The 20,755-nt window shown below is 34.9% G+C and overlaps 3 protein-coding genes and 1 long non-coding RNA gene across 8 annotated transcripts; 3 read left to right on the top strand and 1 right to left on the bottom strand.

Moving 5' to 3' along the window:
- Nucleotides 1-2,444: 2,444 nt before the first annotated feature.
- On the bottom strand, nt 2,445-2,927 carry LOC132615279 (uncharacterized). Its single transcript, XM_060329845.1, has one exon. It carries the CDS (start codon nt 2,925-2,927, stop codon nt 2,445-2,447), a length of 483 nt encoding a protein of 160 aa, XP_060185828.1.
- A 507-nt stretch (nt 2,928-3,434) lies between these two features.
- On the top strand, nt 3,435-6,531 carry LOC132615848 (uncharacterized). Its single transcript, XM_060330444.1, has 2 exons — nt 3,435-3,570; nt 5,856-6,531. The coding sequence occupies exon 2, from the start codon at nt 5,886-5,888 to the stop codon at nt 6,243-6,245; it is 360 nt and encodes a 119-aa protein (XP_060186427.1). The 5' UTR covers nt 3,435-3,570; nt 5,856-5,885; the 3' UTR covers nt 6,246-6,531.
- A 562-nt stretch (nt 6,532-7,093) lies between these two features.
- On the top strand, nt 7,094-10,308 carry LOC132615705 (uncharacterized). Its single transcript, XR_009572804.1, has 3 exons — nt 7,094-7,230; nt 7,783-7,834; nt 9,986-10,308. It is a non-coding gene; the product is annotated as an uncharacterized LOC132615705 (long non-coding RNA).
- Nucleotides 10,309-12,946: 2,638 nt separating this feature from the next.
- Nucleotides 12,947-19,815, top strand: LOC132614204 (uncharacterized). Of its 5 annotated transcripts, XM_060328604.1 has the most exons (4): nt 12,950-13,423; nt 13,549-13,616; nt 16,859-16,910; nt 19,208-19,815. In XM_060328604.1, exon 4 carries the CDS (start codon nt 19,238-19,240, stop codon nt 19,661-19,663), a length of 426 nt encoding a protein of 141 aa, XP_060184587.1. In that variant the 5' UTR covers nt 12,950-13,423; nt 13,549-13,616; nt 16,859-16,910; nt 19,208-19,237; the 3' UTR covers nt 19,664-19,815. The 5 variants fall into 5 exon arrangements, with proteins under 5 accessions (XP_060184589.1, XP_060184588.1, XP_060184587.1 ...); XM_060328606.1 differs by lacking the exon at nt 16,859-16,910 and having other exon boundaries at nt 12,947-13,423; XM_060328603.1 differs by lacking the exon at nt 13,549-13,616 and having other exon boundaries at nt 12,950-13,489.
- Nucleotides 19,816-20,755: the final 940 nt, after the last annotated feature.

The following is a 20,755-nucleotide window of genomic DNA, read 5'->3' as shown; positions in this document are numbered from 1 at the left end:
CTATATAGTCACGGATTATCATAAAGTTTGTTAGCTAAGAGTGATTTAGCGATGAAGTTCGTAACCTTATGCCATTTTTGTTGTAGGGAATATAATATTCATTGTAAAGATTTATAATTGATTATAAGTAATTGTATTAATATTTTTAACACCGTACTCTATTAACACATATTAACTTAAACTCTCGTGACTTCGATCACTTCTCTTAATTTCTAAGATAGCTGAAAACCTTCCCAAATAACACTATTATTTGAGTAAAAATGGGTAAGATAAGAGTTTTCCATATCTGCTTGCTTGCAATAGCTTGGTAGATTTTATTAATCACTTCATGATGCATAAATTACGCATCCACATTTTCTTTTTTTATTTCGCCGTTTATAAACAATATCTTCCAAATTGCTTTGTATTCATCATAATGATCTCCTTATATACAAACAAGGTTCTCCTTTACGTTAGTCTAATAAGGTAGCCTTATTCTAATAGAACTATAAATCTTATATTGCCATAATTACAAATTCACCATAAATAGACCAAACCTATTGCAATTAGACTAGAATAGGGTTCCCAACGATGTAAGGATTCACCGACTCACTGATGTGATCGCAATTGGTCCGGTCACATTCGGTCTCAATACCCCCCCTCAAGTTGGAGCATGAGGGTCCCTAATGCCCAACTTGCTAAGCAAATATTGATGCTACGATTTGCCCATAGCTTTTGTAAACACAACGGCCAATTGCTCACTTGTTGACAGATGGCTGGGGAGTATTATACCGGATGGAGTGCGTCCTGTACATAGTGACAGCCGACTTCAATGTGTTTAGTCCGTTCATGAAACACTGGATTCCGTGCAATATATAATGCCGCTTGACTATCACAGTACATTTTCGCCAGAGATTTATGTTCAACGCCCAAACTATGCAAAATTCTCTTTAACCATTTCAATTCACAGAGTGTCATTTCCATTGATCGGTATTCCACCTCCGCGGACGAGCGAAAGACAATTTGCTGCTTCTTGGTTTCCATGATACGGGTGACTTACCGAGGGAGATAAACCAACCGGTAAGTGATTTTCGAGTCAATAGACATCTGGCCCGGTCCGAATCACACCAACCGTACAAATGGAGATCACAATCTTTTCTTATCACACTGCCTTGTCATGAGTTCTTCTTCAAGTAGCGGCACCACACAGAGACCCGCGTTCCAGTGTGCTTCCTTCGGTTGCTGCATGAATTGGGACAGAACATGCACGCAATATGACAACTCAGGTCGCGTAAAATTGAGGTATATCAATCTACCGACCAGACGTCGGTATGGAACCAGATCTCCCAAATTGACTCCTTCGGCCAACGCCAAACCGTGATTCTATTCCATGGGTGTATTGATTGCTTTAGCTCCCAGTAATCCGGGAGAGGAAGTGCATGGCAAATTATACCTGTTTGGCCATGAGAATTATTCACTTTTTTTTCAAAATAAATTTTTATTTTATTTCAAAATCAGTGTTTGTTCATAAAATTTCAAATCCAACTTGAAGTTAGATTTCAATTTTGAAAAACAACCTATAAGCTGTTTCCAACTCCATCTTCAAAATAAAATGTTCTCTTCTCTACTTTGCAAAAAATATAACTAAATACAACTCCAACTTCATAAACTCAACTAGTGAAAAATATTTGGAATCTATGGCCAAACGCCTACAACTACTATGACACCCATGATGAAAACGAGCTCCGGTGAGGGCAACTCAAGGAAAAAGAACGGCAGGCTTATGAGCTAGCAAACCTCCAAAGAAGGGGTGATATGACTTTTTAGATAAACAGCACATCAAAAATATAGATAAAAGTAAACTACAATATAAGACATAATATAAGTGTTTCTTCACTAGCGGACTGCTGTAACGGGATCATATTTTTTGGGGAAAAAATTATAGTTAAATAACATTCAGCCATCTAATTTATATAATATATACACAGTGTAGGTAGTGTATACTTTATTCTAAATATACATATACTTTACGTATAATATACATACTGATAGTCTATAGTTTGGCCATAATTGGTAAACTAGTTGGCTGAAGGATACAGTTACGCAAGTTTTCCTATTTTCTGACTCCTCTTCACCTTTTAACTTTTTTTTTTTGGTAATAAACTGTGAATATATTACCGTTCCAACAAAACAAACCAATACATCATCCAAATACACAAGAGCAATAGCCACCTTCCAGGAAGGTTGCTATTCTCCAGTGTGTCAAAGCTAAAACAAATGAAACCTATACAATTCTGAATCTAGAAATGCAAAACACAGCCTGCTCAAACTTCAGCTCAACTACACAATTGCTGGGCCAAGTGTCTACTACTGTAAGCTCTTTTTGTACATCTGAAAATTCCTACTCTTTCCTTCACCTCCTTCTGAACTTGGGCAGTTGCAAGCTGAGGTTGCACATTCTTTTCCTAAAACTGCTTTCCATTCCTTGCCATCCAAGTGTGGTATATCATAGCACTCCAAATGGCAATAACCTGCTCCTTCTTGAACTTCTTCCATTTCCTTCTCCTGACCCATTGCAATGTTTGCTGAGCACTTATACTCCTGTATGAGATCCCAGACCAGTTGACCACTGCATCCCTCAATTCTTTAAACCATGCACAATTTGCAAATATGTGCCTATGTGTTTCCATCTGAGCATTTGAGCATAATCCACAGCTTTCATCATCATCATGTATGTGCATCTTAGTGAGCCTATCCTTTGTCAACAACCTTTCTTGATCAGCTAACCACACAATGAATCTATGTCTAGGTACCATGATAGAGTTCCACACCAGTGCAGCTTCAGGGATCTTTGCGTGCCTTCCTAGCAATGCATTGTAACTCTTTAAAACTGAATATTCCCCATTCTCTGTCAGGATATACGCCTCATTCCTGTACCATTGAACCATTGTATTTTTCAGAGATTTGATTTTTTTTCCAGTACCAACTGCAATCCTTTGGTGCTTGGTGTTCCCAAATATCTATTTCCCCTTTTATATAAATACCATGCACCCATTAGACCCATAACATCTCTTTATTGCTGGCTAGTTGCCATATGACTTTACCCATTGATGCTACATTCCAGAGCTTGCAACTCTTAATATTCAGACCACCAAACTTCTTAGGCAAACATATTTTTTCCCATGATACTAATGCTATTTTCCTTTCCTCCTCTGAATACCCCCACAAATAATCCCTACACTTCTTATCCACTGCCTTTATGATGCTCTGAAGCAGGATAAATACAGCCCCCAATAGTTATATATAGAAAATAGTACAGCTATAATGATTTGCAGTTTCCCAGCATAAGCTGCAGTTTCTCCTTTTAACATTGTTGAACAACAAAAATGGGCTTTCTACAAGTTCTAAAACAAATGCCAGTGTAGGCCCATCGGCCCACTGGGTTAAGCACCTATTAGTTGGCTATCTTATGGGTTAAGCACCTATTAGTTGACTATTTTTGAGAGAAATTTATTTAAAGCTTTAACTTTTTTTTGCAGACTTCACAGATTGAATTTTACCATAGTTGTTTCAATTTTGACTCAGCAGAAGGTAAAATCTAAGCTAATATGTCTTTATGATCCCTTTTTCAATTATTGTTTTGGTTGATTACGAGTTTTCTATGAGTTCTTGATTCCATTGGCTTTGCTTTCTGAATAAAAAAAAAAAAAAAGTTTTGTTTTTGTAATTTCTTGTTTGTTATACAGTCCCATGTTTGATGATTCAAACTTGTATTTCTTCCATTGAAAATGTGTGTTAAATACAATATTGTTTTTGTTCAAATCATTGTGATTGCATGTTATATCCCATTAAAAGATGTGATTAGGCTCTCCAAGTTGAGTTTTTTGCGCCCCCCCCCCCCCCCCCCCCCACACTAAACAGTTGAAAAGGTTGCTGCTGCTCCACTTTACAAGCAACTAATCAAACTTGGCTTAAAAAAGGTTTTGTGTTTCACTAGCATCAAGAATGAGCTGTAAAACTCTGGATTTTTTATGTGTTTGATCCTGTTAGAGCTAAGAAGATTATGCTAATCATATGCTGAATTATTTTGTACCATTTTAAAATGCATAAAAGAATGTGACAGTAGAAGATTGCAGTGAGATATAGGCTTGAAACATAAACACGAGTTTGATTTCTTTCCACCTTCCTAAAGCTAGGTGGTAGAGTTTTCTGGTATCTATTTTGGTGGGAGGTAGCAGGTATCCGGTTAGCTTAGTCAAAGTGCGCACAAGCTGACCCGAACACCACCATCATAAAGAAAAAAGATATAGGCTTGAAAAATCAGCACTACTTATTAAGTGGTGAAAGTTGTCTTTTTTATGGGGCTATCCTATCAGGTTACTCCCTCCTTTCCACTTTGTTTGACACTATTTCCTTGTTAGTTAGTTCTAAAAGGAATGACACATTCTTATACTTCCTTAATGAGAAGCTTTTATAGCCACGCAAATGCTATGACATATTCAAGATAATAAGTTTCAAAAATCTTCCTTTCTTCGTTAAACGTTGGGCCAAGTCAAGCTATGACAAACATAGTGAAATAGAGGGGGTATTAGATTAGAATGCAATTTATATCCACCGACAGTGTAAAGAACTTGATATGCTCATCCAGGTTACATGCCCACTGATGTTCCTTTCTGCTATGGCCTTAGTATCGGAGCTGCTCATAGATGCTTGAATCAATGTCATTGCTTTTCTCTGATGATGAAATATCCTCTGGATTTGGTGTTTTAGTGCTGTTCATTTTGCCAATCTTTAGCAGAATATGTGAGCTAAACACCATCTAGTATTGCATCAATCCCATTTGACGAATATATCTGTCCTACCTAGCCTAAACAGGTCGGAATCTGATATTCACAGTAATATACTTGCAAACAACTACATGCTTGTCTATTCACTTTAATGCTTCAAGTGTTGCATGTTAGGGTATTCTTATAATTCTTGAAGTTAAAATTTTGTAACTGAAATTTCGTAATCTTTTCTGCAAGGGAAGTATAATTCAATAGAAGTTCCTAAATCATGAATACCTCGTTCTTTTGTAATTTTATGTTAATATAAGGAAGTTTGCTCATTTTCTCAAACGTGTTAGAAGGAATAGTTTCAGCAGACATTTATATTGAAATGACTGTCAGTGCACATAATTCCATTCTTTCGGGAACCGGTGATGGAAAGGCTGTCATGTATTTCACTCAAATCTTGTTCTCTCTTGCCTTTCATTTACACAAAAGGAACTCATTTATCTCATTCTGATCACATATAAAACGTGTTATCTCATACATTTCGATTGCAGAATAGGATTATTTTACAATCTTGTCAAAAATAGAAATATTTTACAATCTCTTCATTGTGAACGTGTTAAAAGGTTAGGACCATACATATTTTGTTTGTACAAACATTTCCGCAAATATTTGTTTCAATTTGTACATACTACTTCATTCTGAAAGTTCTTCAATATCCGAGGCAAGACATGCCAGAGCTTACACCTAAGCCAATAATCATCTTTGCGTGGTAGTATGATAAATGCTTAGATTTATCGTCTGCAGAATATGAAATAAGTAAATTGTTTTCTTGAACGTTTAATGGAGAACAACAACAATATATTGTCTGTGAATCTTCATTTTAAGATGGAACACTAATACAATCAAACCTCTCTTTAACAACATCGTTTGCTCCGATATCTTTTGGTTGCTATAGCGAAATGTGTTATAGAGAACATATAATATAGCATAATATGAAAGATCGATACCATAGAAAACATGATTGTTATAGTGAAATGTTGTTATAGAGCCTAGAGGATGACTGTTATAGAGAGGTCTGATTGTATATGTTGTGTGATGCAGCATCAGTGTGGAGATAGACGATTTTGAAGAATGGATTCTGAGCTGGTACTACATACCGGTGGATGTCACTGTAAAAAGGTAAGATGGCAAGTCTATGCACCATCTAGCATCGTTGCCTGGGATTGTAACTGCTCTAACTGCTCCATGAGAAAAACCACGAACTTCGTAGTTTCCTTGGAGAGATTTGAACTTCTCGGGGACTCCAAAGAGTTCCTTACAACTTATACATTTGGGACACATACAGCTAAACACACCTTCTGCAAAGTTTGTGGCATAACTTCTTTCTTTATTCCACGATTGAATCCAGATGGAGTATCCGTTACATTATGGTGCGTTGACCCCGGTACGCTAAAACATGTTGAGATTAAATGCTTCGATGGACAAAATTAGGAAAGCTCGTACGGGCAAACTGGCATTGCTTCGTGCTCGAAGGCAACAAGTGAAGACTCAAATGATATCTGACTTTTTGGTTTGAAAGTCGTTTTTCACAAATCTGTATTGTAATAATGTGGCAGTTGATCAAGTTTTCTTGATTCATCTTGTCTTGTTTTTCACAAATCTGTATTGTAATAAGTTGAATTCATCTTTGAAAATGATGTTATGTGATACAGCAGAGTGATACACTTGTCTTGATATTAGAATATGCTTTAAGTAATATGCACTTTTTTGCATTATCGGTGTAGTTTAATTTATTATAGCAGATAACTTTCTTTATGTGACACAATTACCATTAGAAAAATAACGTTAATAATGCACTTAACTTTCTTTATGATTATGATAATTAAGAATGCTACTGTTATTATACTACACTCTAGTGGAGATATTCAATTTATGAAAGGTATAAACTGGGATTTTCTCCCGGAGAAAAAAGAGTACTCCCTCTGTCTCACATAACGTGACACATTTACTATTTGGATAGTCAAAAGAGTTTTTTTTGAACGGCGACTTTTTTATACGTCGTTTAAATAATTTGAATAGTTAATTATTTTAATTTATAGTATTTTTTTTATGTTATTTTTAAATATGTAGTTTTAAAAAATAATTATTTTGTGTTCGAATTCACACCAAAAATTGAATACTCTAAATTGTGTGACATAAGGGATGGAGGGAGGTAATATAATGTAACAAAATATTAGGGGTTTATTATTCATTATTTTTTACAAAAAAAAAACAATTACTATTTATTACAATATAAATTATAGACTAAAAAAATTAACCCCATAATGAAAAGCCAAAAAAAAATGATATCTGTGCAAACAAATATTTCTTTTTTTGTCCACTGTATTTCTCTATCGCTGGGTTTATGGTATACAACATTCACCGCTCTTTTTCCTCCATTTTTGCTTCTCTTCACAATCTTTCATAGTTTCTCGAGGTATGCTATAATTTATTTTTTTTGTTTAGCTATATGCATATTATACATTCTTGATGCAATAATCTTTTAATCTCCTAATGGCAGCAAGAAATCTTTTTTATCTGTATTTATCTAAGAATAATCTTACCAAGTTTAGATTTTTCTCACTTTCTAGTAGATTCCTACATACCCATTTTACAGAACCAAAAAAAATTCAAGATTTTCACATTTATAGACACCCTTTACTAACCCCACCTCAATTTTCACCTTTATGTGTTGCACAATGGAAAAGATTGAATTTTTTTCATTTTTATGGACACCCTTTTTCCACAGTTGTTGAAAATGAAGATAATGGGGCTTTTAAAATTTTTTGCTAAGTATATTGGGGCTTCATTTTTCCTACAGCAGCGCATAAGTTTCATAACTTTTTCTTCAAGAAGTGTAAGGTTGATATTGTGAAGTACTTAGTGGACTATTCTTCTGGATCAGCATATATGATATAGGCCCGGCCCATATGAAATTTATATTTTCCTGCAGACTTCAAAGTTCTTTTTTTTTTTTTTTTTTTTGCAGACTTTGAAGATTTGATTATACTAAAGTAGTTTCAATTTTGACTTAGCAGAAGGTAAAATCAAAACTAATATGTCTTTGTCGCTGTATCTTTTTTTTTATATATATATAATTACTCCCTGCGTCCCAATTTTAACTGTCTTAATTTGACTTGGCATGGAGTTTAAAGAACTTTCGAATCTTGTGGTCTTAAATTAAAGATGAATAAAATAGCAAAAAGTACTTTGAATCTTGTGGTTTTAAACTTGTCACGTAGGATATGTTGAATTGTCAACTTACTAAATATTGAAAGAGACAGCTCATTTTGGGACACACCAAAAAGAAAAGTGAGACATTTAAAATGGGACGGAGAGAATATAATTTTTGGTTAATTACCATTATGCTGTGAGTTCTTGATTCAACTGGCCTTGCTTTCTTCTTCGGTTTGAAGATTCTGATGGTATTTTCTTGTTTTCTCTACAGTCCCATGTTTGAAGATTCAAACTAGTATTTCTTCTTTTGAAAATTTGTCTTGAATACAATATTGCTCTAAATTGTTTTGATAATATCAATGTAATAGCATTTTGAATCCCATTTAAAGATGTGATCAGGCTCTCCAAAGTTAGTGTTACCAGTAAAATGAGCTATAATTTTTCTTTTCTTTTATATGTTTTTTTTTTGTTTGAGCTAAATGTATACTAATGATATGCTGAATTCTTGCACCTTGCTAAAATGTATACAAAGAGTGTGAAAGTAGACGATTCCAATGGAATATAGGCTTGAAAAATACTTTTGAAGAGTCAAAATTGCATATTCATGGGGCTCTCTTACCAGTTTAGTAGATTAGGTTGTAATTTATATCTATTGATTGTGTAAAAAAAATTTACATGCACAACCTGAACAGTCTGTGTGGTTCCGCAGGTTAAAATTTCTGGTGCCAACTCAAAGAGAGATGAACTAGAAGTCCTGTTTAGTCTTAGTTGAAATTTTTTCTCATAGATTTGAAGCAAAGCATCTATATTGGTTAAGGTTAAGGGCTGCGCTCCTAATTTTTTCACAAAAAGATAGTAACGCAGACAAGCAGCATAGTCCTAGGCTTATTACTTCTCTCGCTTCACTTATTTTAGTCAATCCTCTATGTTTTTGTATATCACTATAGAGTTATTTAAGAAAATAGAAGGAAGACATTGAGTCTGTAAAAGCACATATTCAATAGTTGATCACAGTCGGTGGTTGTTTTAGCCCTCTGATGTGCATTTAGCTGCCATGGCCTTAGTATCCAAGTGTTCATAGATGCTTCAATTTGGATATGCGAGATCTTAAAGCTTCTCTATCTTCAGTGAATCGTTCATGTGTGAACTGCATTTAGCAACGGTAATTTCTCTTGGTGAAAATGTCTGGTATTTTATGTAACACAAAGTAAAGAATAGAGTAATAGCTTTCTTCAAGGGCTGTTCGACGTTTGGCATGATGATTAAAGCTATCTGAATGATTGTATGTACCATTAAGGCATTAATCCCTTTCAACCTTCATGAAATGCAGACGTGAGGGAGAAAAAGGAAAAAACGGTTCGTTATTGAGCACTAGTTCTAGATTGAGTCATAGTTGATTGGTTGATGTGATAAATTCAGTCTGTTTAAAAAGAAGTGTTTGAGGGGAAGGTAGGGATGCCTTTGAATGATTGGAATGTGTATCTGATTTCTCAATGATTAATCCATTTGTTTGTAAAAACACCATGCCTCGTTGTTGACATAGTGGACAAAGAAGGTTTCAGTACCTAGGTACTGTGAGCCTACTTAATTTATGGTCATTTCTTAAGAAAGGCCACAATTGAAGCAGTGAAAATGTGCTCACTATGGATCTTGTAATGTCATTGCTTTTCTCTGATGATGAAATATCCTCTGGATTTACTCTTTAGTGCTGTTAGTCTTTAGCAAAGCAAGTTAAACACCATCTGGTGTCGCGTCAATCATTTGACGAATATATCGATCCTAGCTAGCCTAAAAAGGTAGGAACCCCCCACCCCAATTGTGGTTTTCCTCTGGATCAGACGTCTACAACTGCCTTGTGTCATAGTCTTTGTTGTGATCCGATATGATTCACACTAATATACTTGCAAAGAATTATATGTTCTTATATCATGAATATAAAGATTCTTATAATTCTTGAGACGTGAAGTTACTGAAATATTGTATGCTTTTCTTAAACATTCCACGATCGAATCCAGATGGAACAGCTATTTCATTATGGTGTGTTGATCCCGGTACGCTAAGTCATGTTGAGATCAAATGTTTCGATGGACAAAATTGGGAAGGCTCGTACGAGCAAACTGGCATTGCATCCTGTTCAAGGGCAACAGATGAAGACTCAAAATGATATCAACTTTTGTTTTGAAAGCCAGAAGCATAATGTAACACTTGATCAAATTTCTTGATTCATCTTCTCTATCTGTTTTCACAAATTTTTATTGTTATAAGTTGAATTCATCCTTGAAAATGATGTTAAGTGACATACAAGTTTAACTAAATTTTGATACGGCAGAGTGATTCACTTGTGTTGCAATTTGTGTATGGTGTGAATTCGGTCTTGGTACTAGGATATGGTTTAAGTAATACGCGACAGTGTAAGAGCCTGTTTGGATGAGCTTATGCTTATAAGCTCAAACAGCTTATAAGCTAAAAAAAATAAGTTGGGTAGTCTAACTTATTTTTTTGGCTTATAAACTGTTTTCAGCTTATAAGCTGCTTTAGATAAGCTAAGTCAAATGAGCCTAATTATTTTTTTGAGCTTATTTTAAGCACAAAATGACTTTAAGCTGGCTAGTCAAACACTCAAAAAAACTGAAAACAGCTTATAAGCAACTTATAAGCCAATCCAAACAGGCTCTAAATGTTCTCTCACATTATCAGTCTAGTTTAACATCTTAGATTACTTGCCATTTCTACTAGGTTACCAATTACTACCAAAAAAGCAGGAATTAGCAACAGACAAATTCTGTAGCTAAACAATAAAATTTAGCGCTAAAACTATATAGTCACGGATTATCAGAAAGTTTGTTAGCTAAGAGTGATTTAGCGATGAAGTTCGTAACCTTATGCCATTTTTGTTGTAGGGAATATAATATTCATTGTAAAGATTTATAATTGATTATAAGTAATTGTATTAATATTTTTAACACCGTACTCTATTAACGCATATTAACTTAAACTCTCGTGACTTCGATCACTTCTCTTAATTTCTAAGATAGCTGAAAACCTTCCCAAATAGCACTATTATTTGAGTAAAAATGGGTAAGATAAGAGTTTTCCATATCTGCTTGCTTGCAGTAGCTTGGTAGATTTTATTAATCACTTCATGATGCATAAATTACGCATCCACATTTTCTTTTTTTATTTCGCCGTTTATAAACAATATCTTCCAAATTGCTTTGTATTCATCATAATGATCTCCTTATATACAAACAAGGTTCTCCTTTACGTTAGTCTAATAAGGTAGCCTTATTCTAATAGAACTATAAATCCTATATTGCCATAATTACAAATTCACCATAAATAGACCAAACCAATTGCAATTAGACTAGAATAGGGTTCCCAACGATATAAGGATTCACCGACTCACTGATGTGATCGCAATTGGTCCGGTCACATTCGGTCTCAATACCCCCCTCAAGTTGGAGCATGAGGGTCCCTAATGCCCAACTTGCTAAGCAAATATTGATGCTGCGATTTGCCCAAAGCTTTTGTAAACACATCGACCAATTGCTCACTTGTTGCCACATGGCTGGGGAGTATTATACCGGATTGGAGTGCGTCCTAGACATAATAACAGTCGACTTCAATGTGTTTAGTCCGTTCATGAAACACTGGATTTCGTGCAATATATAATGTCGCTTGACTATCACAGTACATTTTCACCGGAGATTTATGTTTAACGCCCAAACTATGCAAAATTCTCTTTAACCATTTCAATTCATAGACTGTCATTGCCAGTATTCCACCTCCACTGACAAGCGAAAGACAATGTGCTGCTTCTTGGTTTCCATGATACGGGTGACTTCCCGAGGGAGATAAACCAGCCAGTAAGTGATTTTCGAGTAAACAGACATCCGGCCCAGTCCGAATCACACCAACCGTACAACTAGAGATCACAATCTTTCTTATCACAATGCCTTGTCCTGAGTTCTTCTTCAAGTAGCGGCACCACATAGAGACCCGCGTTCTAGTGTGGTTCCTTCGGTTGCTGCATGAATTGGGACGGAACATGCGCGCAATATGAAAACTCAGGTCTCGTAAAACTGAGGTATATCAATCTACCGACCAGACGTCGGTATGGAACCAGATCTCCCAAATTGACTCCTTCGGCCAATGCCAAATCGTGATTCTGTTCCATGGGAGTATTGATTGCTTTAGCTCCCAGTAATCCGGGGGAGGAAGTGCATGGCAAATTATACCTGTTTGGCCATGAGAATTATTCACTTTTTTCCAAAATAAATTTTTACTTTATTTCAAAATCAGTGTTTAGTCAAAAAATTTCAAATCCAACTTGAAGTTAGATTTCAATTTTGAAGAACAACTTATAAGTTCCAACTCCATCTTCAAAATAAAATGTTCTCTTCTCTACTTTGTAAAAAGTATAACTAAATACAACTCCAACTTCGTAAACTCAACTAGTGAAAAATATTTGGAATCTATGGCCAAACGCCTACAACTACTATGACATCCATGACGAAAAACGAGTTCCGGTGAGGGCAACTCAAGGAAAAAGAACGGAAAGCTTATGAGCTAGCAAACTTCCGAAGAAGGGGTGATATGACTTTTTAGATAAATAGCACATACAAAATATAGATAAAAGTAAAGTACAATATAAGACATAATATAAGTTGGGAAAAGGGTCAAATATACCCTTTAATTTTATTTTATTAGTTAAATATATCCTTCATTAGTGAAAGTTAACAAAAATATTCCTACCGTCTTTAAACTTCATACTCATGTCTCTATTTGGATGGAAATCCCAAATCCTCTCAAATTACTCAATTTTAAAAAAATTACCCACCTTTTTTTTTGCCCGCCCTGTCCAACCCGCCTATTATGCTGATCATCAAGCTCTAGCTTATCTTCTTCGATGGAGGAAAAAAAAAAAATAAGAACACACCCAAATGATAAAATTTCAAAACTCACCTCAAATTTCATTATTAAATTCAGCTCCAAATCTTGGTGCAGCCAATATTTAGGCTTGACATTATTCCTCATGCAGAACTCTTGATTATGTGTTTAAGGTTCTATTAATTGGGGATTTAATTTTATGAAGCAATTATAAGTTACCTGAAATAGGTTTGATGTAAGTAGATTTAATTTTCATGCTTTTCTATTTTCAGGCCCCTCTTTTCTGTTGTTTTGGTTGGGGGGGTGGGGGGCTGTTATTTCTTTTTTCTTTTTAAATTTAAAAGGTAAGAAACAGGAGAAACTTAATTGTTTGACTGGCCAATGTGTCCATTACAATAGAACAAGATATGGTGCAGAGATTTGTACACCCATTTTAGGTGATACTTGAAAAGGAAGGGGAAAGAGGAGATCAGTGAAGTGAAAAAAATAAAAGAGAACTGGAAAATTTGGGAAAAGGAAAAGCTGATCACGACAGTAACTCAAAAGGCTCTCGAATTTTCCAGGTGCAGGGGCAATTTGTTTAATGGCTGCACTAACATTTAGAGTTGGATTTAAACATTAAATTTGAGGTGAGTTTTGGTATTTTATTATTTGGGTGTGTTGTTGCTTTTTTTTTTTTTTTCTTCAGGGAAGAAGATGAAGCTAAAGCTTGATGACGGTGATAAGCGGATTGGGCGGAGCGGGTTAACAAAAAATGTGAGTAATTTTTTTGAAACTGGGTAATTTGAGAGGATTTGGGATTTCCATCCAAATAGGGCCATAAGTATGAAGTATTAACACGGTAGGGGTATTTTTGTTAACTTTCACTAACGAAGGGTATATTTAACTAATCAAATAAAGCAGAGGGGTATATTTGACCCTTTTCCCATATAAGTTTCTTCACTAGTGAACTGCTGTAACGGAATCATATTTTCTGAGGGAAAAATTACAGTTAAATACCATTCAGCCATCTAGTTTATATAATATGTACATAATGTAGGTAGTGTATACTTTATTCTAAATATACATATACTATACAAATAATATGCATAAATATACATACTAATAGCTCATAGTTTGGCCATATTGGCAAACTAGTTGGCCGAAGGATACATCTACATAAGTTTCCCTATTTTCTGACTACTTCTCTTCACCTTTTAACATTTTTTTTTTTGGTAATAAATTGTAAATATATTACCGTACCAACAAAACAAACCAATACATCATCCAAATACACGAGAGCAATAGCCACCTTCCAGGAATGTTGCTATTCTCCGGTGTGTCAAAGCTAAAACAAAGTGAAACCTGAACAATTTTGAATCTAGAAATGCAAAACACAACCTGCTAGAACTTCAGCTCAACTACACAAGTGTTGGACCAAGTGTCTACTACTGAAAGCTTTTTTTGTACATCTGAAAATTCCTACTCTTTCCTTCACCTCCATCTGGACTTGAGCAATTGCAAGCTGAGGTTGCACATTCCTTTCCTGAAACTGCTTTCCATTCCTTGCCATCCCAGGTGTGGCATATCATAGCACCCCAAATGGCAATAACCAGCTCCTTCTTGAACTTCTTCCATTTCCTTCTCCTGATCTATTGCAATGTTTGCTGAGCACTCATACTCCTGTATGAGATCCCAGACCAGTTGACCACTGCATCCCTCAATTCTTTAAACCATGCACAATTTGCAAATATGTGCCTATGTGTTTCCATATGAGCATTTGAGCATAATCCACAGCTTTCATCATCATCATGTATGTGCATCTTAGTGAGCCTATCCTTTGTCAACAACCTTTCTTGATTAGCTAACCACACAATGAATCTATGTCTACGTACCATGATAAAGTTCCACACCAGTGCAGCTTCAGGGATCCTTGTGTGCCTTCCTGGCCATTGTAACTCTTTGAAGCTGAATATTTCCCATTCTCTGTCAGGATATACACCCCATTCCTGTACCATTGAACCATTGTATTTTTCAGAGAGTCGATTTTTTTTCCAGTACCAACTGCAATCCTTTGGTGCTTGTTGTTCCCAGATATCTATTTCCCCTTTCATATAAATACCATGCACCCATTTGACCCATAACATCTCTTTATTGCTGGCTAGTTGCCATATGAGTTTACCTACTGATGCTACATTCCAGAGTTTGCAACTCTTAATATTCAGACCTCCAAACTTCTTAGGCAAACATATTTTTTCCCATGATACCAATGCTATTTTCCTTTCCTCCTCAGAACACCCCCACAAATAATCCCTACACTTCTTATCCACTGCCTTTATGATGCTCTGACTTGTAGGGATGGCAATGGGGCGGGACGGGTGCGGTGCGGGTTTAGCCTTAACCCTCAAAATTGAAACCCACCCCGCCCTGCATAACATTTCTCTGTGCTTTAAACCCGCTTCACCCCGCCCCGCATAAACCCTCACCCGCCCCGCCTCCCACTGTTTTCTTTTTAAAATCTAGAAAAGCTAAATCAAAATTTAATACAAAAATTATTTTTGCATTAAAAAATAAACTAAGAATGTAGTTTAATAAATCCATCTTTCATTTTCTCTTGCCCCAGGTTAAGATTTTTTTTTATATATAAGAACTAAATGGGGATGGCTTGTGTAATTAAGGAGTATATTTTTCTCTAAATTATGTACATAATCGTATTTCCATATTAACCCAGATAAAATAACATATGAGTTCCTCAAATTAAGTTGGTGAAAATTGAAAATGGTAACCAAATTATTCATTAGTTTTGTGAAGTCTTACTACTGTCTCCTTACTCTTTTTAGCAGTTGATACCTTATATACATTTCTTCTTTGAATATGGAGTATTTGTTAGCTCTATATTTTATTTTGGAAACTTCTTTCCTACTTTAAGTTTTAATAAATCTAATGTGGTATTAATGAAATCTGTTGAAGATGGAGACTTAGGAGCCCGTTTGGATTGGCTTATAAGTTGCTGAAAACAACTTATAAGCTATTTCCAACTTTTTTGAGTGTTTGGCTGGCCAGCTTAAAGCCATTTTATGGTTAAAATAAGCCCAAAAAAATAATTAAGCCCATTTGGCTTAGCTCATCTAAAGCAGCTTAGAAGCTGAAAACAGCTTATAAGCCAAAAAAAATAAGTTGGGCCAATCCAAACAGTGAGACGAAACAAAGGAGAATCACTAAATTTTTGAAACCCGCTCCGCATTAAATTTTTGGAAAAAATATTCAACCCGCCCCGCCCAGCCCCGCAACCGCAGAAGATCAAATCCGCCCCGCCCCGTTGCCATCCCTAGCTCTGAGGCAGGATAAACACAGCCCCCCAATAGTTATATATAGAAAATAGTACAGCTATAATGATTTGCAGTTTCCCAGCATAAGTCTCCTAGCATAAGCTGCAGTTTCTCCTTTTAACATTGTTGAACAACAAAAATGGGCTTTCTACATGTTCTAAAACAAATGCCAGTGTAGGCCCATCGGCCCACTGTGTTAAGCACCTATTAGTTGACTATCTTATGGGTTAAGCACCTATTAGTTGACTATCTTATGGGTTAAGCACCTATTAGTTGACTCTCTTATGAGTTAAGCACCTATTAGTTGACTATCTTATGGGTTAAGCACCTATTAGTTGACTATCTTATGGGTTAAGCACCTATTAGTTGACTATCTTATGGGTTAAGCACCTATTAGTTGACTATCTTATGAGTTAAGCACCTATTAGTTGACTCTCTTATGGGTTAAGCACCTATTAGTTGACTCTCTTATGGGTTAAGCACCTATTAGTTGACTATCTTATGGGTTAAGCACCTATTAGTTGACTCTCTTATGAGTTAAGCACCTATTAGTTGACTCTCTTATGAGTTAAGCACCTATTAGTTGACTATCTTATGGGTTAAGCACCTATTAGTTGACTATTCTTGAGAGAAATTTATTTTGACTATTCTTGAGAGAAATTTATTTAAAGATTTAACTTTTTTTTGCAGACTTCACTGATTGAATTTTACTATAGTTGTTTCAATTTTGACTCAGCAGAAGGTAAAATCTAAGCTAATATGTCTTTATGATCCCTTTTTCAATTATTTTTTTTTTGGTTGATTACAATTTTTCCATGAGTTCCTGATTCCATTGGCTTTGCTTTCTGAATAAAAAAAAAAGGTTTTGTTTTTGTAATTTCTTGTTTGCTATACAGTCCCATGTTTGATGATTCAAACTTGTATTTCTTCCATTGAAAATTTGTCTTAAATACAATATTGCTTATATTGTTTTGTTCATATCATTGTGATTGCATGTTGTATCCCATTTAAAGATGTGATTAGGCTCTGCAAGTTGGATTTTTTTCTTCTTAAACTGTTGAAAAGGTTGCTGCTCCACTTTACAAGCAACTAATCAAATTTGGCTTGGGATCAAGGATGAGTTGTAAAATTTTGGACTTTTTATGTGTTTGATCATGTTAGAGCTAAGAAGATGTATACTAATCATATGTTGAATTATTTTGTATCATGTTAAAATGCATAAAAGAGTGTGACAGTAGAAGATTGCAGTGAGATATAGGCTTGAAACATAAACACGAGGTAATTTCTTTCCAACTTCTTAAGTCTTGGAGGCAGAGTTACCTGGTATCTGTGTTGGTGGGAGGTATCACGTATCTGGTCGAATTAGGTAAGGTGTGCATAAGTTGGCCCAAACACCACCATCATAAAAAATATATATATATAGGCTTGAAAAACCAGTTCTACTTATTGAGTGGTGAAAGCTGTCTATGGGGCTATCCTATCAAGTTACCCCCTCCATTCCACTTTGTCTGACTCTATTTCCTTATTAGTCCGTTCTAAAAAGAATGACAGGTTCCTATACTTCTTTAATGAGAAGCTTTTATAGCCACACAAATGCTATGTCATATTCAAGATAACAAGTTTCAACAAGTCTTCCTTTCTTGTTAAACTTTGGGCCAAGTCAAACTATGACAAACATAGTGAAATAGAGGGGGTATTAGATTAGAATGCAATTTATATCCACCGACAGTGTAAAGAACTTTATATGCTCATCCAGATTACATGCCCACTGATGTGTGTTTAGCCGCCATGGCCTTCATATCGGAGCTGCTCATAGATGCTAGAATTTGGATAGACGAAATCCCAAAGCATCAAGTGTATTGACTGTCTATGATCTTGCAATGTCATTGCTTTTCTCTGATGATGAAATATCCTCTGGATTTGGTGTTTTAGTGCTGTTCATTTTACCAATCTTTACCAGAATATGTGAGTAAAACACCATCTAGTGTTGCATCAATCCCATTTGACGAATATATCGATCCTACCTAGCCTAAAAAGGTCAGAATCTGATATTCACAGTAATATACTTGCAAATAACTACATGCTTGTCTGTTCAGTTTAATGCTTCAAGTGTTGCATGTTAGGGGATTCTTATAATTCTTGAAGTTAAAATTTTGTAACTAAAATTTTGTAATCTGTTCTGCAAGGGAAGTATAACTCAATAGAAGTTCCTAAATCATGAATACCTCGTGTGTTTTTTTAATTTTATGTTAATATAAGGAAGTTTGCTCATTTTCTCGAACGTGTTAGAGGAAATAGTTTCAGCAGACATTTATATTGAAATGACTGTCAGTGCACATAATTCCATTCTTACGGAACCGGTGATCTGGAAAGGGTGTCATGTATGTCACTCGAATCTTGTTCTCTCTTGCCCTTCATTTACACAAAGGGAACTCATTTATCTCATTCTGATCATATAAAACGTGTTATCTCATACATTTCAATTGCAGAATAGGATTATTTGACAATCTTGTCAAAAATAGAAATATTTTACAATCTCTTCATTGTGAACGTGTTAATAGGTTAGGAGTATACATATTTTGTTTGTACAAACATTTCCGCAAATATTTGTTTCAATTTGTACATACTACTTCATTCTGAAAGTTCTTCAATATCCGAAGCAAGATATGCCAGAGCTTACACCTAAGCCAATAATCATCTTTGCGTGGTAGTATGATAAATGCTTAGATTTATCGTCTGCAGAATATGAAATAAGTAAATTGTTTTCTTGAACGTTTAATGGAGAACAACAACAATATATTGTCTGTGAATCTTCATTTTAAGATGGAACACTAATACAATCAAACCTCTCTTTAACAACATCGTTTGCTCCGATATCTTTTGGTTGCTATAGCGAAATATGTTATAGAGAACATATAATATAGCATAATATGAAAGATCGATACCATAGAAAACATGGTTGTTATAGTGAAATGTTGTTATAGAGCCTAGAGGATGACTGTTATAGAGAGGTCTGATTGTATATGTTGTGTGATGCAGCATCAGTGTGGAGATAGACGATTTTGAAGAATGGATTCTGAGCTGGTACTACATACCGGTGGATGTCACTGTAAAAAGGTAAGATGGCAAGTCTATGCACCATCTAGCATCGTTGCCTGGGATTGTAACTGCTCTAACTGCTCCATGAGAAAAACCACGAACTTCGTAGTTTCCTCGGAGAGATTTGAACTTCTCGGGGACTCCAAAGAGTTCCTTACAACTTATACATTTGGGACACATACAGCTAAACACACCTTCTGCAAAGTTTGTGGCATAACTTCTTTCTTTATTTCACGATTGAATCCAGATGGAGTATCCGTTACATTATGGTGTGTTGATCCCGGTACGCTAAAACATGTTGAGATCAAATGCTTCGATGGACAAAATTGGGAAAGCTCGTACGAGCAAACTGTCATTGCTTCGTGCTCGAAGGCAACAAGTGAAGACTCAAAATGATATCTGACTTTTTGGTTTGAAAGTCGTTTTTCACAAATCTGTATTGTAATAATGTGACAGTTGATCAAGTTTTCTTGATTCATCTTGTCTTGTTTTTCACTATGTATTGTAATAAGTTGAATTCATCTTTGAAAATGATGTTATTTGATACAGCAGAGTGATACACTTGTCTTGATATTAGAATAAGCTTTAAGTAATATGCACTTTTCTGCATTATCGGTGTAGTTTAATTTATCATAGCAGATAATTTTTCATTTCTATAAGGTTATTAGTATAATGTTTATCGTAGAAATATACCAATCGTTATTAGTACTCGTAACACCGTCGGTATATATAACTTAAGCATATATGGCCTCTTAATATTTGTTCCCTTAATTTCCCAAAATTGCTTACTTGCAAATGCTTACTAGATTTTATTAGTCATTTGATGATGCATAAATTACACTACTTGGAGCTTCAACAAAACACAAAAGTTTCTAAATATTTGCATTTTCTTTTTATTTTCGCTTTTTATAAAACAATATCTTCCAAATTAAATGGGAAATTTTTTACACATGCTTGGGAAAAGAATTCTCCCGAATTGTGGTTTTTGTAATAGCATATTTTCTTCTTTAGAAAAATAACGTTAATAATGCACTTAACATTCTTTATGATTATGATAATTAAGAATGCTACTGTTATTATACCACACCCTAGTGGAGAATGGAGATATTCAATTTTCTTCAATTTATGAAAGGTATAAACTGGGATTTTCTTCCGGAGAAAAAATAGTAATCTCTGTGTTCCACATAATGTGACACAATTACTATTTCGATAGTCAAAAGAGTTTTTCCTGAATGACGACATTTTTATACGTCTTTTAAATAATTTGAATCGTTAATTATTTTAACTTATATAGTACTTTTTATGTTGTTTTTACATATGTAATTTTAAAAAATAATTATTTTGTGTTCAAATTCACACCAAACATTGAATACTCTAAATTGTGTGACATAAGGGATGGAGGGAGGTAATATAATGTAACAAATATTAGGGGTTTATTATTCATTATTTTTTTTTAAAAAAAAACAATTATTTATTACAATACAAATT

This window comes from Lycium barbarum, chromosome 10 (genome assembly GCF_019175385.1).
Source record: "Lycium barbarum isolate Lr01 chromosome 10, ASM1917538v2, whole genome shotgun sequence".
Lineage (NCBI taxonomy): Eukaryota > Viridiplantae > Streptophyta > Magnoliopsida > Solanales > Solanaceae > Lycium > Lycium barbarum.
The sequence above is the reverse complement of the archived record's forward strand: the minus strand, read 5'-3'. Positions and strand labels throughout refer to the sequence as shown.

Excerpts from the sequence above, each read along its gene's own strand:
- LOC132615279 (XM_060329845.1), bottom strand. The coding sequence starts at position 2,927 with ATGGTTCAATGGTACAGGAATGAGGCGTATATCCTGACAGAGAATGGG.
- LOC132615848 (XM_060330444.1), top strand. The coding sequence starts at position 5,886 with ATGGATTCTGAGCTGGTACTACATACCGGTGGATGTCACTGTAAAAAG.
- LOC132614204 (XM_060328606.1), top strand. The coding sequence starts at position 19,238 with ATGGATTCTGAGCTGGTACTACATACCGGTGGATGTCACTGTAAAAAG.